This window comes from Doryrhamphus excisus, chromosome 8 (genome assembly GCF_030265055.1).
Source record: "Doryrhamphus excisus isolate RoL2022-K1 chromosome 8, RoL_Dexc_1.0, whole genome shotgun sequence".
Taxonomy (NCBI): domain Eukaryota; kingdom Metazoa; phylum Chordata; class Actinopteri; order Syngnathiformes; family Syngnathidae; genus Doryrhamphus; species Doryrhamphus excisus.
Window position 1 is genome coordinate 13,622,362 of NC_080473.1, and position 17,660 is coordinate 13,640,021.

Genomic DNA, 17,660 nt, shown 5'->3' on the forward strand with positions numbered 1-17,660 from the left:
AACTTTGTATCGGTATTAAGTCACTCACAAGCTTTTGACTCGGATGCCCACCTGTCTGCCTGCGGCCTCCTGGGCGGCCTTCACCTTGTCCTGCATCTCTTTCCTCACTGCATCCACTTCATCCTGAGCCGCCCGAGCCACCGTCATCTGCCGTGTCACCTCTGCATTCTACAAACACACATAAACAGAAACTACGCATAGATACACTACAGGTGATGAGGACGAGCATACTAAACAGGAAGTGAGATGTTTTTTTTTTCTTACCTTCCTCAGTAGGTCAGCGTGACTTTGCACCAGCTCGGTGTACTTCTCCTTCAGTTTGGTGTAGCGCTGCTCATTGGCCTGGGCTTTTTCTACAAAATGATGATCACCGATCACTTTACGTGCCGTTGGTGTTAAAAAAAAACAGCTTCAACATCAAAATCGGAAGTTCTCAGTATACACTGCTAAAATGAAAATGAAAATGAAAATGAAAATGAAAATTATGTTAGGATAAAAATTAAAAAAAAAAATAAAATAAAAAACTAACTTAAACTATATTGGTCATATCACCTCGTACTTCGGTGCGGAACAAAAATTAAAAAATTCAAAATTCCAAAAAAAAAAAACCCCAAAAAACTTAAACTGTATTATGGAAAGCAGGAAGTGAACAAAAGTAACAGTCACTGATTGTACAAGTACCAGATGGAGGGGTAGGATTTAATACGCTTTGCTTCTTCCTACTCCTTTTGGACATGTGGAACTGTGAACTGATTATGGGATGCATTCAATTGTAATCTGATGCATGTTCAAATGAAATAAAACCATTACCATTACCATAAGCTGCTACTTTTTTCACATGCTTTGAACCCAGCGGCTTTAACAATTATGCTGCTAATTTATGGCACAAAAAAAAAACTGTTGTAAATTGGAGTTGTGAAGTGGACTCTAATATCACGTTTTGAGATCTTATGCAGCCATCCTGTTTTGATCTGACAAGCTTCTTCTGACAAGCTGGGAACACCAAGTGTAGGTAGAATTGCAAGGTTTATAGCATGCCTTTCTGTGTAACTGTTTTATGTTTCTCCTCTGTTTCTATTCATTTAGCAACAAAGATGTAAGATGCAATGTGTTGACTCCTTCACTGAGTTGTGTGTGTCATTTACTTCATTACATGGTCAATTTGTCAGCTGTTAAGAACTTGTTTGCTCCAGACAAACAAAACAAACCGATTGACGTCGTTCTTACTTTCGATTTCTGTCAGACTCCGCTGCTCTTTCTCTGTGTCCTCTCTGACCCTCCTCAGGTCATCAAGCTCGGCCCTCAGGAACTCGCTCTCCCCCGCTGCCTGTAGCCTCAGATGGCTCTGCTCTGCTAGCTCCGCCTCCAGCTCACTGACACGCCCCCTCAATGCCTGACATAATCGTCCACTCTTGTAGTGAGAGTGAGGAGGGGGAAAAAAAAAAGGAAATAAGAATCACTTCATGGAAGAGATCTTGATTTGATCGTGCACCTGGAATAAAGAGTCAAAGGGTGGACCGTTATTTTTATTTTATTTTTTTACCTCCAGTCGGAATGATTCCAACTCATCTTTCAGGACTTGGATCTCCCTGGTCAGCTGCTCAATCAGTCGGTCTCTGGTGGACACAAAAGGACAGCAGCTGTCCGTTAAAAGCTCCATGGATATTTTTTTATTAAATGAGTGTTGAAAAGTAAATGTAAAGCAATGTACCAAAGGGCTCTGGAAAAGACATTCATATGTATGTATGTATGTATGTATATGTATACCTATATATATATATATATATATATATATATATATTATTTTTTTTGGAAAGCAGGAAGTGAACAAATGTAACAGTTACTGATTGTAAAATTAAAATTAAAATTAATTTAAATGATGTTAGGATAAAAATTAAAATAAAAAAATTTACAAATTAAAAAAAAAACTAACTTAAACTATATTAGGAAAGCAGGAAGTGAACAAATGTAACAGTTACTGATTGTAAAAGTACCAGATGGAGGGGTAGGATTTAATAAGCTTTGCTTCTTCCTACTCCTTTTGGACATGTGGAACTGGGAACTGATTATGTGATGCACTCAATTGTAGTCTGATGCATGTTCAAATGAAATAAAACCATTACCATTACCATATTTCTCCACTGAAGGATGAAAAAGGCTCACATGTAATGGCAAAAAGTTCACTTTCGGGTTTATATATATGAAACTGCTATGGTTTCAAGTGAATACACGTAAGGTACAAAGTTCTAAGACGCACTTATCATCCTTGCGCATCCCATTCTGATTGTTGAAGTTGAAGGGGTCGATTGCAGCAGACGTGCCAAATAGGTCATCAAATTTTGTCTCCGAAGGAGCCTATGCAAACAAAAGCAGATGATGTCAAAAGCTAAAGAAAGACAAACCAGGTCAAAATATCATGGCTGAAACGGCTCCCTATCTTGGTTAAAATACATACATTTGATTTGGTTGTATTTGTATTATTATACAGTATAATACACAGTATATATGTACCACATATTTATGATTTAGCCTCCTAAAAAAAAACAGCTCTATTCAGATATTTTTATCTTTACCGGCAGAATCGGGATGTCCGTGTCTACTAGGTCCTCGGTTTCCACCAGATGTTCTGACTCTGGGGAAGACGACTCCGCTGGGATGACGACCACAGGGCTGATGTGCTCCGACAAGGCGGACGCACGTAGGAAGTTTGGCGGATTCTGCAAGGAAACATTTCATTTACGGTGTTATTGATTTTAAACTGTTACTAAAAGCACCATTTCCGTATCCGTCTCAGAGTTCTCATCAAAATGACTTTAAAAGAGTGAAAAGAACATGCTTGATAATGATTAATTAATCCCCTGTAGTGGTAATTCACCCCGGAACTATCGATAGGGGAGGTGTTGCCACCCGGAGGGGTGAGCGCAAGGGACGGGGGTTTTCCGCTTCCTGTTGTGGTTGAGAGGCGGGTCTTTCATGTCTTTACATAGCAAGGAGTGCGAGTTAATGTTTGCAAGAAAAATAAAGTTTTCTCCCAAATTCGACACTCCGCCTCAGACTCCAGTTCTTCGGCGCTTCACCCCTCTATAATCTGAGGATGCGTGACAGCCCCGTAGTGCACAAAGCACAAAAGTCAACAGTATAACTTATAGTATAACTTCATCCTTTCCAGTACATTTGTCCATGCAGTGCATGTGGAAACTTGAGTCCATCCTTACCTCAGGCAACTGTGGAATCTGAATCAACCTCTTGAAGTACTGCAAGTTACTGGAGCGATAAAACAAGCTCTTCAACCTGTAATACAACACATTCAAAGAGCGGAAGAATACGAAGTATGACATATAGGATGACAACAAAGTGTTCAGAGCTCAGTCGCATTCATGCAAGTAGGCTTTTAGGTAATAGTGGCCCCTTCATACTTCTTAAACTGTTCGTGGAAGCGATCTCTGTGGCCTTGGAGAGTGTCTGCTGGAAGGCCTGCACACAAAAATACATCCATAGTAACGGTAAAGATTTCATTTATTTGAACATGCATGCAAGTTACAGTGGAATATGTCACATATCCATTCAAGTTGGATGACCATACAAGGTCATATCACCATTATCCAATGATATGACCATACAATGACATAATGGTATCCATTATGTCATTGTATGGTCATATCACCTCGTACGAGGTGCATTATTAAAAAAAAACAACAAAAAAAAACCTTAAACTGTATTATGGAAAGCAGGAAGTGAACAAATGCAACAGTTACTGATTGTAAAAGTACCAGATGGAGGGGTAGGATTTAATAAGCTTTGCTTCTTCCTACTCCTTTTGGACATGTGGAACTGTGAACTGATTATGGGATGCACTCAATTGTAATCTGATGCATGTTCTAATGAAATAAAACCATTACCATTACCATTACTATGGTACCCATTATGTCACTGTATGGTTATATCGCCTCGTAATTCGGTACGTGACAAAAATTTAAATTAAAATGACTTAAATTATGTTAGGATAAAATTAAAAAAAAACTAACTTAAATTATATTAGGAAAGCAGGAAGTGAACAAATGTAACAGTTACTGATTGTAAAAGTACCAGATGGAGGGGTAGGATTTAATAAGCTTTGTGAGAGTCGTGTTTACAGACCAAAATTCCGTTTTTCCAGCAACTCATTGCTGCTTAGGTATTATTGGCAGCTGTATTTGTATTTTCTCATGAGTTCATATCCTGCTCTGCAAACATGGGGAATTTCAAGTTAGCTTGTCGCCCCAACTCCAGCTCTCGTGCCATATTTACATCATGTCTGTAAGAGTTTGTGGAGTTTGACTTGGACAATAAAAAAAAGTCTTACATAAGAAAAATGAAATATTTAGAACATGGGTCTCAAACACGCAGCCCGCAGGCCAAATGCGGCCCGCAGGACACTAGTTTGAGGCCCCTGCCTTGATATGAAAGTTTAATGTTAGTGCGGCCCGCGCAAGTTTGATATGGATGCTGTATGGTATCATGTACCCAGAAAAAATTATTATGTTTGATTAATGTTCATGTTAAATAACTGTTAATAGTTATCCTCCCTATCCGTGTGGAAGTGGTAAGTTTTTGGCTATTTAAGTTTAAAGGAAATAACTTGAAGGCTACCGTTTAGGTCGCTAGCTCTCTAGTTTGCGAGTTAGCATGTGTCTCAAGACCCTGCAGTTGCGCAATATGTTGTAAATAAAAAGAGTATAAATGTGACTATAGTCGTGTTTTGTCATGTCTACAGGGCTCTAATAATGCTTTGTTCATTTTAATCTGAAAAAAATAATTTGTCTACCCACCAACTATATGTGGTTTCTTAAGTTTTTATTATTTGCCGTTTTATTATTATTATTATATTTATTTATTTATTACTGATTGATTGATTTTCTTTATTCTTGATTTGTTTATTTATTTTTCATCTTATTTTGTGTAGAAAAATTAAAAGTAAGATATTTGAGAACAGTGGAATGTTTTATCAGAGCTTTTATTGTAGAAAATTGAAACCAAAGCAAAGTTTATTCATTTTTCTGTTTTTAATAAATGCGTTTTTTTTTTTTTTTTGGAAAACCTGATGCGGCCCGGTCTCTCCCAGACCCTAGCTCCAGTGGCCCCCAAGTAAATTGAGTTTGAGACCCCTGATTTAGAATAATACCGCTTTGACACCTGCACAAATTAGCATTATCCAACAATGCGCTGCGGCAATGCGTGACATTTAGAAAAGTGAGTTTGTGTCCCGTTTACACACAAGTTACACCTGAAAATGGTGCATTAAAATTGCATTAGCATGAAACACCACAACAACAATGATTTCTACTTGAATTGCTTATTGTGTGTGCGTTACTCACATGAATGTAGTTTAAAGAGCAGCTTAACCGTGTAGTCATACAGGTGACTGCAGTCCAAGATGACTTGGATGAGCGGGGCCAGACGACACTGGCCTGCCGCCGTCACTGACACAGACCGAGACATATCCAGTGAGCTGAAGACTGGGGGGCGAAACACACAAACACAACATCAGCTAGCGCAGTGATTTTCAACCACTGTGCCGCGGCACACTAGTGTAACTTGAGAAACCGTCAGGTGTGCCGTGAGGAATTATCCAATATCACTTTTTATAATGAACATTTATTAATCATCATTTGCAAATATTATGTCAATAGCCATTATGTCAATAGTATACATGGACCCAAATATTCCAATTCACTTTGGTTTATTTGCTCAAACAGGGATGGAATATTCCTTTCCCCAATCCAACTGAGGTATCTTGTACCCGCTCAAACGGAAAGTTGTCGGAGTGCGTTCTTCTTCGTGGTGTTTTTCTTCTTCTGTTGTTTATTGGCGGTTGAAAGCAGCTTTTGTGTGCATTAGCGCCATCTGTGGAACAGAATCTAAACCCTTCTATACGCCATTCACAATTCCAGTTTTATTAAAAAAAGAAAATATATATCTATATAAAACATGTCCTGAGTTTAATTATAAAATATTAGCAAGATTGAATTTGATCTTTTCCTGTTTAAATTTATCCCGGGTGCGTTCTTTCAGAGCATGCTCAGATATGACGTAACACGCAGATCCAGGCGTTCTTCACTTTTAAAAAATGGAGGCCAGCAATCGGCACTGGACTAAGCAAAGTTTGTTTTTGATTCAAACTAAAATTCAAGACTGGACAGATGAAAAACTGGCAATACGGAGTTATTCCAACAAGTGAAAGAAAAACTCGGGGAAGTCGGTATCACGTGATGTTGATGTTTACGTTTTACTGGGCATGCCTCTATTGACTATTCTGGTTGATTTTCACGGCGCATGTAGACAAGAGATTGGAATATTCCTTTCTATGGATACCATTGTTTCCCGAAAGGTCATTCGGAAAGAGAAAAAGTGGTCATGTAAAAACGTGGCTACTGTGGAGTGTCTGTGGTGTAAAGACCGGCATAGCAATGTAATATTGGTCCGTGTGACAACACCTAGCTTGTTCCTCCGATAGACTTGTTGATGCACGTGTGAGGTCGTGGTGACATTTTGTAACATCTTTAGTTAGTGATGTGCCACAAGTTTTTTTCCAAAGTAAAAAAAAAAACGTGCCGTGGCTCAAAAAAGGTTGAAAATCACTGAGCTAGCGGATACATGTGTGAACGATTACGGCACTCTGATATGATAATAAAAGATGAATCACAGCAAGTCGCAAGTGTTCCTCTGTCATTGTGTCAACTGTCCCACCAGTTACATTTGCGTTTGTGTTAGTATTTTAATCTTATTTGATGAGCATCATAAATTAAAGGACATTACGTCGTAAGCTTCATGAATCACGGCTGCGTTTGACTCATTCTGCCTCCTGAGAGTCGGAAAAATAGTCTAACAGAAAGGGACCAACAACCTGAACACTACCACTACTGTTCGACTAAACTCAGTCCCTCCATCATTAAGCCCCTCCTGTCCATCATGAGAGCCTTAAGAGCCTTGCAGAGGCGTGGTTTCCTGAACTGCTCAAAAACCAAAAAAAAAAAAAAAACTACACAAACACAGACATATTGGACCTCGCCTTTTTTTAACCACAAATGATGAAACACTTTGAAAATACAGACTTACAGCGGTATGACGTATTTTCAATAAAAAAAAAAGTCATGATGTAATCTAACATAAGATATTTAAAAATGAATATTTTGGTTACTGAGCCACAGCCTCCTAATTTTATAGCTATTTAGTTCACAGTACATACTGTATATTATCACATACTACAGTATTAATTGGCCCTGTACCCTAGAAACCGCCCATGAATGATACTTAGAGGTTATCACATGGTTTGTCTGGTATCAGGCCCGGTATCATGCCCCCAAGTGTCAGTATCACAGTATCTGATTCTAGCACGCGGGGGCATGATACTGGGCCTGATACCAGACAAACCATGTGATGATCTTATTATCACATACTATTTAATCATGAGCTTATTATCACATACTTTTGTTTTTCCATCATGTAACGTGCCAGAGAGTTGAATTTTGATTTGAGAGAATCAGGCTCGTATTCATCCCCATTTTCTTTTCTGATTGATAAAATAACGTAGCGACCCTGACGTGTTCATGTTGACATGTTGTGCTCTTGAGTGTCTGACTGTTCCGCATGACTGTGAATGCACCAGGGGTGGGGGGCGTGTCGTGTTGAGGAAGCACTGTTGCATTGCTGGCGGTGGTTGCAACGGCGTGGTTACGGCCGACAGTAGCCAGTATTGTTGTGTAATAAAAGCTTGTTAGCGATCACAGTCGTGTCCTTTCCATAGCGTCGGCAACGACGTTACAATAAACATAGACACGTATTTGTCTAACTCAGGCGGGGGAATACTTTCGGGATACTTCGTTCGTTCTTGCAGTTGCAGTCGCCCTTGGTTTTCCGACTTGTATTTGCATTTTTCGTTTTTTCGATCATTTCAAGAGTGTCCTCCTCATTAATGGTGATAAAATGTTCCATTTCTAATATTCTGTTTGCTATTTTCCCGATTTGTCTTTCGCCGGGAGTGTCAACCGCTGACATGTTGACAGAGCACAGACGGCAGCAAAACAAATGCTTGTGTGCTGTTCTCTGATTGGTTGTTTCACAGGCACGATACCAGAGCAGCGCGCTCTGATTGGACAGCTACGGGGGGCTGATATTGGACATGGTTAAACTCTATCTTTTCCCGTATCATTCATGGACGGTTTATAGGGTACAGGGCCAATTAATACTGTAGTACAGTAAACCTCGGATATATCGGACTCGGATATATCGGAAATTCGCTCACAACAGACAGATAAAAAAGAACCGATTTTTCTGTAATGCATTTCCAATAAAAATTCATTGCATATATCGGATTTTTTATAACGGATTTCGCCTATTTCGGACAAAATCTCCAGTCCCGTTCCAATGCATTTCCATTAAATTTCCCTCGCATATATCGGATGGCCGCATCGTGGCGCTCCGATTCGCCGAATCGTGACAGGCCGCTATACGACGTCATTTGCAGCGTTTGCAGCGTTGCCTGCGCGTCCAGGTACATTGGAAACATAGTCAAGGAAGTGCCTTTTTATAACGGATAAAATCCGATTTACGCATATACCAGATATAAATCCGATATATGCGTAAAACGGACATTTTCCGGTATACGCATATACCGGAAAATGTACCGCAACGGATTTCGCCTATATCGGAGAAAACCAGTGGGAACAATTGAATCTGATATATCCGAGGTTTACTGTATGTGATAATAAGCTCATGCCAGACCTTCGGTCTCGGGCTGATACTGACACTTGGGGGCATGATACCTGGCCTGATACCAGACAAACCATGTAATAACCCATAATTACTAGTATATACTGTAAAATTATCTAGAGAGAAGCCAAATGAAAGAGAATGGGGGTGGGATGTATTTCACAATAAACAAAACAACATAATTTCCTCCAATTCATTTATGTTGCAGCTTTCCAGTCTTTCCTGGTCACATCCTAGCCGTCTATTTTTAGCCACATCCATACAGTGAGAGACATTCACCTGTGATGAAATCACCCCGACAACAACGGCACGTAACCACTCGACCCGACGCTCCACTGGTCTGACGGTAAAAAGTGTCTATTTTTGTACACCGTTACAATTCTTATCACGGCCTCTTCTTGCCTAATCGAGTGTGAACTTTGTGCTCTAGTAAATGTGTGTCTGCATCACGGCTGATTACCCAGTCGGACCACAATAGCTTACCGCCAAGGAAGAGATTGAGCTCACACTCCAGGTAATCGAACATCTCCACGGTTAACTGGAAGCTGGGGAAACAAAGCGCATTTGTTAGCAAACACGCTTCCTTATAAGGAAAACGGGAAATGTTTATGGCATCATCTGGAAAGTTCTGCATACAATCAGATGATAGTTATATATTTGTCCAAGGAAATGTACCTTTATTTGTACCAGGCATTAAAATTGATAAATAAACTGAAAAAAGGGTGGTCTGCAATCAAACTTTTATCAAAATGTAGTATTCTACACTTACTGTAATATTCCGACACACATGTACGCAACTTTTAAACAGGCTTAAACTAGCACTCAACAGGCTTTTATTAAACGTTATTATCGTTATTAATAGGCACAATAACCCATAATAAAATCCCCTAAGAAAAAAGGTATTGTTGTTGCCACACCATGCTAAAACTCCTGACATCACTTCCTGTCCACCCACCACTCAACTCTCCGAAAGACCACATTTACAGTACAGCAACACACAAAAGCACAAGTCTTACTTATGTCTTAAATGGTTTATCTACTCCTTTTATATCTACTGTATTGGTTAATATGAGTATAAAGCTGACTGTGGGGGTGTTATTTTATGTCTAGAGGGCTCTAATAATGTTAAAAACATTCATTCATTCATTTTCTACTGCTTATCCTCACAAGGGTCGCGGGGGGTGCTGGAGCCTATCCCAGCTGTCTTCGGGCAAGAGGCGGGATGCACTCTGGACTGGTGGCCAGCCAATCACAGGGCACATATAGACAAATAACCATTCACACTCACATTCATACCTATGGACAATTTCGCCAATTAACCTAGCATGTTTTTGGAAGAAAACCCACTCATGCACGGGGAGCACATGCCAACTCCACACAGTGGAATTGAACTCGGGTCTCCTAGCTGTGAGGCCTGCGTGCTAACCACTGAACCACCGTGCAGCCGTCTAATAATTTTAAAAACATAAAATACTTGATGGAAATCTACTTATCACAGTCCCCTGTGAAACCAATCAATAATATCCTGACTAAAATGTGACCTGTACCTTCCACAAACATTTTTAGGATGACAAAAGGATGCCTTAGTCAAATTAATCTTTTTGAAGTCCATTTGAAATCCAAACAGATCAAAAAGGTCAATCGATTGCATTCGACTGCCGAGATCCATTAAGTAAAAGCAGCAGCTCGCCTTACTTACAAGTTGTTGACGTCATTCTCTCCTGCCTCTTCAAGCTGTCTGTTTGACATCTGCAGGTTGCCAGGGAAGCGAGGGTTCTTTAAGAGAAGGCCACAAAAGAAAGGCTTCAGCTCAAATGACATGATGAGTGCCACCAAGGTCTACCTGAGACGGACATTTACCTAAATTAATAAGACCGTGACACCCAAGTCTACTAGTGGACCTCAGTTAAAAAAAGAAGTACTGCTAAATTAGCTCAAGAACCAGCTTATAACCAGGATTATAAGCAGTATAATAAATTCAAATGATTAATTTGTCAATTTATAGTATATATGTTTAAAGTAATGATGTTTCCTATGATTTTGCTTAATTGATGGACATTAGTTTCATGCAGGTTTTCACAGGCTCAAACTGATTTGGATACAATCACATGATAATTATAATGGTAATGGTTTTATTTCATTTGAAAATGCATCAGATTACAATTGAGTGCATCCCATAATCAGTTCACAGTTCCACATGTCCAAAAGGAGTAGGAAGAAGCAAAGCTTATTAAATCCTACCCCTCCATCTGGTACTTTTACAATCAGTAACTGTTACATTTGTTCACTTCCTGCTTTCCATACTACAGTTTAAGGTTTTTATTTATTTTTTCAAAAAAATATTAATAAATCATACCGTTTAATTTGAATGCCTATGCATATGTTAGCTAATGTTATATTTTGTTTTTATTGTGAGGTATAAAAATGGCAAAACAAATTTTTTTATTTTATTTTATTTTATTTTTTAAATAATGTACCTTGTACTGAAGTAGGAGGTGATATGAGCATCCAATGATATAATGGGTACCATAGTAAGTGTCAATATAGTGATATATATAGCACATCATGACTGGTTCAAGACTCTTCATCCTTGTATTTAGCAAACATCAACTGCTTGTATTGTTTCTTGAACTGTAATAATGATCATTGAAAAGTGTTAACACAAGGCCACAAGTGAAAAATCTTCCATGTACTTAACAGGTAGGGAAAAGTATTTTTATTTTAAGTATTATGAAAAGAAATATAACATAATCAATTACTCCACAACTAAAAACTACATAGAGTGGCTGTCATTTATAAATGTAAATACAAAATGGAGCAACAAGCATCTTAATATCTGATAGTTGTGATTGTTTAAACTGGAGTTACATTAAAAGCTCAATATTTTGGAAAAAAAATGCACAATATAATTTGACAGTTAAGAAAAAGCCAGACGTTTGTCCTGATGTTTACAGGTAATATATGTTGCACTTCAGTGCGATGATTAATTGACCTTAGTGTGAGGTGATCGCACTTTTTCAGCCTGTGGGATACTTTTAAAAAGGACCAAGTCCCAAAGATCTTCTATGTCAAGTCAATGGGTACATATAGACAAACAACCATTCACACTCACATTCATACCTATGGACAATTTGGAGTCGCCAATTAACCTAGCATGTTTTTGGAATGTGGGAGGAAACCGGAGTACTCGGAGAAAACTCACTCCAAGGTTAAACCTGCTTGATATCTGCTCGATTACTGTATTTGGGAGGGGGGGGGGTGTTACCAAACTTGCAATTTAAATGTCCAATTGCCTAATTTGTCCCCGCAAAAATACTACATTTGTAAAGTAACACTGAATAATTCAGACACAGCCACCTCAAAGCATTACAAAGTATTTCCAAATATTTCACCGATACTGCAGATAGTCGAAAGGCCATTAGCAACGTGTCTAAGAAGACCCGCCCACACCCTCACAGAGACATAACGGCATTAAAATGAGAGCGTGAGACAAAGATAATGAGTGACAAGGGAATCTCACAGGGTTTTTTTTTTATAGGCCAGGCCAACTCACTTTGATGTGAAACTCCATTTTGGTGATGAGCAGTTTGAGGTAGATGCTGCAGAGCTTCCCATAGCCTTCACTCAAGTGACCCTGGAGGGGAGAGAGAGAGGCGGAAAAAGAGGCTGGATCACAGAGAACAAATATAGAGCCAGGGTCAGGGTAGAGACAGTATTTCCTCTTCTCGGAAAAGCTTACACCTTAAAAAAAAAAACAGGGAATTAAAGAGGACATTTTGACCCAAGGAGACATCTAATTAACATTCAAAGTGCGAGGTACTTCCTCCAGCTGGGCAGAACTACAACCACAGCACTCAAAGTACTCTGTAGAGCAGGAGATAAGCTGGTTTACATTAAAACATATATTAGTTGACATTTGACAATTTTCAGTGCAATCATATTTTCTACTAAGAGCTTATTTTTTAAAACATACTGTATGTTAATCAACTATACGTTTTTCCGACAAGGTAGTACGTATACACAACATGCTGGTAAGATACTACTAATCATGATTTTAAATAAGACTGTGATTCATCTTGGAAACTGTTCTTAGATTAATACCACCACTTATCATTTGTTTTCAAATTCATTTCACAAAGTCACCATTGGTTGAACGCTCTGATAACCGGCAAGCTAATTAAATGCGTGTACTTTCTTACCCACATCCTGCTCATATCAGTCAAATCAGCCTTATTCCGAATCGAGTCCTTTATCACCTGGAAGGGTGGTAGCAAGCACAGAGGAAACGAGAGAAGGTCAGATGTTTACAAAAATAGAAAGGGTGCTGTATAACTGAATGGTAATCGCATGCATTAATAATGGTAATGGTTTTATTTCATTTGAACATGCATCAGATTACAATTGAATGCATCCCATAATCAGTTCACAGTTCCACATGTCCAAAAGGAGTAGGAAGAAGCAAAGCTTATTAAATCCTACCCCTCCATCTGGTACTTTTACAATCAGTAACTGTTACATTTGTTCACTTCCTGCTTTCCATAATACAGTTTAAGTTTTTTTGGGGTTTTTTTTTTTTGGAATTTTGAGTTTTTTAATTTTTGTTCCGCACCGAAGTACGAGGTGATATGACCAATATAGTTTTAGTTTTTTTATTTTTATTTTTTTTTATTTTTATCCTAACTTAATTTTAATTTTAATTTTAATTTTACAGTTTATACAGTTTAAGGTTTTTTTTTGTTTTTTTTATTTTTCAAAAAAATATTAATAAATCATACCGTTTAATTTGAATGCCTAGGCATATGTTAGCTAATGTTATAAATATTTTTTTTATTGTGAGGTATAAAAATGGCAAAATGAACACAAATACAAATATAAGGCATTCAAAAGACATAAAAAATAGTTGCCGGAGTATTCTACAAAACAAGTTTAGTCGGTTAGCGACCTGTGTTCAGCAAAGGTAGCTCTCTTATAAAACAGTTGAATCACCATGGCAACTTCCGGTAAACTCCGGAAGGTCGATACGGACCTACTGTATATCACGATATTTTTGGGATGTATCAGCGGAGTCTTGTGTAAAAAGCTGGTCTCAAATTGTTAAGCATATTTATTTATTGGTAGTGGTAATGGTTTTATTTCATTTGAACATGCATCAGATTACAATTGAGTGCATCCCATAATCAGTTCACAGTTCCACATGTCCAAAAGGAGTAAGAAGAAGCAAAGCTTATTAAATCCTACCCCTCCATCTGGTACTTTTACAATCAGTAACTGTTACATTTGTTCACTTCCTGCTTTCTATAATACAGTTTAAGTTTTTTTTTGTTTTTTTTTAAATAATGTATACGACCATACAATGACATAATGGGTACAGCAGTAACTGTCAATATAGTGATACATGTAGCACATCATGACTGGTTCAAGACTGAGGTGAACTAGGTGAGGCGTTCAGGAGCACTACATAGATGTGTTACATAAATTTGTAAATTTTTGTTGAAAATAAGTTGAATGTGACAGAACTTTGATAAAGAAAGTGAAAAACACGACTGAATTAAATTAAAAAACATTGTATATATAACGGAATTAGCGTCTGTTACAATGGGTTTGTAATAACAAGGTAGGAACTTCTGACACATGTCGCAGGGGGAACGGTTTACGTGAGACACATCACAAAAAGTGTGTGTAATCATCCTTGTATTTAGCAAACATCAACCGCTTGTATTGTTTCTTGAATTGGCTCATAGTGAAACCCAAAATGAAAAAAAAAAAAATGTGGAAAGTGATGCTGCCGTTACGTACGTTTGGATGTCCGTCTCGCAGGAGCTTGTGGAAGACGTGACAGAACTTCCAGCAGAGCACCGCATTGCTGGAGAGAGGAAGTCGGTTCACCGCTGCCCAGAAAGTATGAGCGCCTTTCTCATGATGAGTGCCCAAAATGCAGGGTGATATAGTCAAGGAACAATTTTCGTCTGTACGGTACTGACCAATGATGACCCTCACATCTCTCAATAGTATAGGAAATTCCGGTATTGCGTTGAGTATATAGATGGGCTCCATGTTGACCAGCCCTGCTGTAATTAAAATAAAAAAAACTCTGCTTGACTGCTTTTCCTTCTCTGCCTCAGCATATACTTTGCATCCCATAGGATTAAATTAGCTCCACAGCAGATGAGGTTACCCTCGGTGTGTTGTGTTCATCTTGCACTAACATAACGTTCACCGGATATCACATGGGACACTTTGGGAATCACACTTTCACTCCCCCTATGTGTAAACACAGTATGAGGATATTCCTTGCATGCTTCTCTTTGACGGCAACCTCCTGCGTGTTGATGGCCTTATTGATGCTGACAGCCTGCGAGGATGAAGAAAGAAATATAAATATATCATCAAAATGATAACATCGTTTCATTTCACAACTTCACAAAGTTTCTCCTCCGCGCACACAGAATGAATGTCAGTTACGTCTTACTAGAGGTGATTTGACCTATTTTCTGCCATGTTAGTATTCAAGACAGCAGCTCAGAGGTCTGACTGAGTGCTTCTCTGCATTTGAGTAGCATGGCAGCCTCGATTTACCTGTCTTGATTACGGAGTACAGTTACCATCTAAAACAGGGGTCTCAAACTCAATTTACTTTGGGTCCACTGGAGCTAGGGTCTAGGTGAGACTGGGCCACATCAGGTCCCCCCCCAAAAAAATGCATTTATTAAAATTTTTTTTTTAAAAACATTCCACTGTTCTCAAATATCTTACTTTTTATTTTTCTACACAAAATAAGATGAAAAATAAATAAACAAATCAAGAATAAAGAAAACCAATCAATCAGTAATAAATAAATAAATATAATAATAATAATAATAAAACGGCAAATAATAAAAACCTAAGAAACCATATATAGTTGGTGGGTAGACAAATTATTTTTTTCAGATTAAAATGAACAAAGCATTATTAGAGCCCTGTAGACATGACAAAACACGACTATAGTCACATTTATACTCTTTTTATTTACAACATATTGCGCAACTGCAGGGTCTTGAGACACATGCTAACTCGCAAACTAGAGAGCTAGCGACCTAAACGGTAGCCTTCAAGTTATTTCCTTTAAACTTAAATAGCCAAAAACGTACCACTTCCACACGGATAGGGAGGATAACTATTAACAGTTATTTAACCTTTAACATGAACATTAATCAAACGTAATAATTTTTTTCTGGGTACATGATACCATACAGCATCCATATCAAACTTGCGCGGGCTGCACTAACATTAAACTTTCATATCAAGGCGGGGGCCTCAAACTAGTGTCCTGCGGGCCACATTTGGCCCGCGGGCCGCGTGTTTGAGACCCCTGATCTGAAATGATCAGCACCAATGCCTAAGGGAGAGTTACAGTCTTAGTATAGTTAATATCGGGGTTCTGATATCAGCATTATTCACGTATCGGAAATTTCCCAATAACATCTGCAGAGATTTACGATCCGTGAGTCACATCTGTTGTTGTCAGCAAACATAATAACTAGAAGAGTATCAGTGATGCGTTCACGGCCACCCAAAACAGTTAGGGCAGTGTCTGCACGTGTGGACACAGATACGTTCGTGGATTATAGTTATCGGCAGATACGCAAAATTCAGGTATTGTGTATATTAGTGCATTTTTAACCACGTCTACAGTGTGCTGGGCTGTGGAGCTGATCTTGTTGCAATGTTTCACACAACAGGAACGAAAATAAATCATGCATATCATCCTCATGGGGAAACAAGTTTTACAAAGACTATGCAAAATGTCACGTTGAAAAAAATAAATACCAAAACAATTTACATAGTGGTTGTTGTATGGCGGTCTGGGTCAGGAGAGCGCAGGAGGCCTGTTTCATAATCACACTTCCCACAGATGTCCTGAGTCCTCTTGTGCCAGTGTGCAAGCGGTCAGAACAGGAAGTAAACCAGAGGGATCATGGGGGGGCGGAGTAAGCAACATAGCACAACTTTTGCACCATCTGTTTTTCTTTTATTGATTTTTTTTTTTTTACACACATGTACAACACCTGCTGTTGTTACTTGTTACATGTGTTGCAATTCTAAATCCATTCTAACCCCCTTTTTTCTACGTTTAAACACCCAGGGACCCAACTCAACTGGTTCCCACAGGAGGATGACCCAGATAGTCCACAGGGAGACTTTGTACTTTGGGTTGAATGAGGGAGCCAGCTGCCCCCAGGACTCCTAAAGTTGGCTGAGGAGGTTGACTGGCATCAATGGTCAATTACTTCCTTACATTGAGGATGCACGGTCCAGACTGACAATCGAGACATTACAAAAAAAAAAAGTGAAAGCAATGATTTAGCCATGGGGATATATCTGATTCCTTTCTTACATTTCTTTTAATATATTACATTATTTGAAGAAGTAGACCAAACAATTACAGAAATGATTCAATCAAAGAACATTCCATCTTTTATAACAACATATTTTCTTCCGGATGTTCAGAATCGAGTGTTTAAAGCAGGGGTCTCAAATACGCGGCCCGCGGGCCAAATGTGGCCCGCAGGACACTAGTTTGAGGCCCCCGCCTTGATATGAAAGTTTAATGTTAGTGCGGCCCGCGCAAGTTTGACATGGATGCTGTATGGTATCATGTACCCAGAAAAAATTATTCCGTTTGATTAATGTTCATGTTAAAGGTTAAATAACTATTAATAGTTATCCTCCCTATGCGTGTGGAAGTGGTAAGTTTTTGGCTAGTAAAGTTCAAAGGAAATAACTTGAAGGCTACCGTTTAGGTCGCTAGCTCTCTAGTTTGCGAGTTAGCATGTGTCTCAAGACCCTGCAGTTGCGCAATATGTTGTAAATAAAAAGAGTATAAATGTGACTATAGTCGTGTTTTGTCATGTCTACAGGGCTCTAATAATGCT

At 38.7% G+C, this 17,660-nt stretch overlaps 1 protein-coding gene across 4 annotated transcripts in view; it reads right to left on the reverse strand.

The window, feature by feature from the left end:
- The window catches only part of hip1 (huntingtin interacting protein 1), a 56,264-nt gene that overhangs the window by 16,490 nt on the left and 22,114 nt on the right, over positions 1–17,660 (reverse strand). For all 4 annotated transcript variants that reach the window (XM_058080899.1, XM_058080900.1, XM_058080901.1 and 1 more), the window contains 15 exons: positions 15,037–15,100; positions 14,545–14,687; positions 12,948–13,004; positions 12,302–12,382; positions 10,448–10,524; positions 9,232–9,293; positions 5,355–5,495; positions 3,417–3,474; positions 3,216–3,291; positions 2,574–2,717; positions 2,258–2,355; positions 1,544–1,616; positions 1,228–1,411; positions 265–353; positions 52–168 (listed from right to left, as the gene is read on the reverse strand). In XM_058080899.1, coding sequence (XP_057936882.1) covers positions 52–168; positions 265–353; positions 1,228–1,411; positions 1,544–1,616; positions 2,258–2,355; positions 2,574–2,717; positions 3,216–3,291; positions 3,417–3,474; positions 5,355–5,495; positions 9,232–9,293; positions 10,448–10,524; positions 12,302–12,382; positions 12,948–13,004; positions 14,545–14,687; positions 15,037–15,100 — 1,464 coding nt within the window. The remainder of the gene's footprint in view (positions 1–51; positions 169–264; positions 354–1,227; positions 1,412–1,543; positions 1,617–2,257; positions 2,356–2,573; positions 2,718–3,215; positions 3,292–3,416; positions 3,475–5,354; positions 5,496–9,231; positions 9,294–10,447; positions 10,525–12,301; positions 12,383–12,947; positions 13,005–14,544; positions 14,688–15,036; positions 15,101–17,660) is intronic.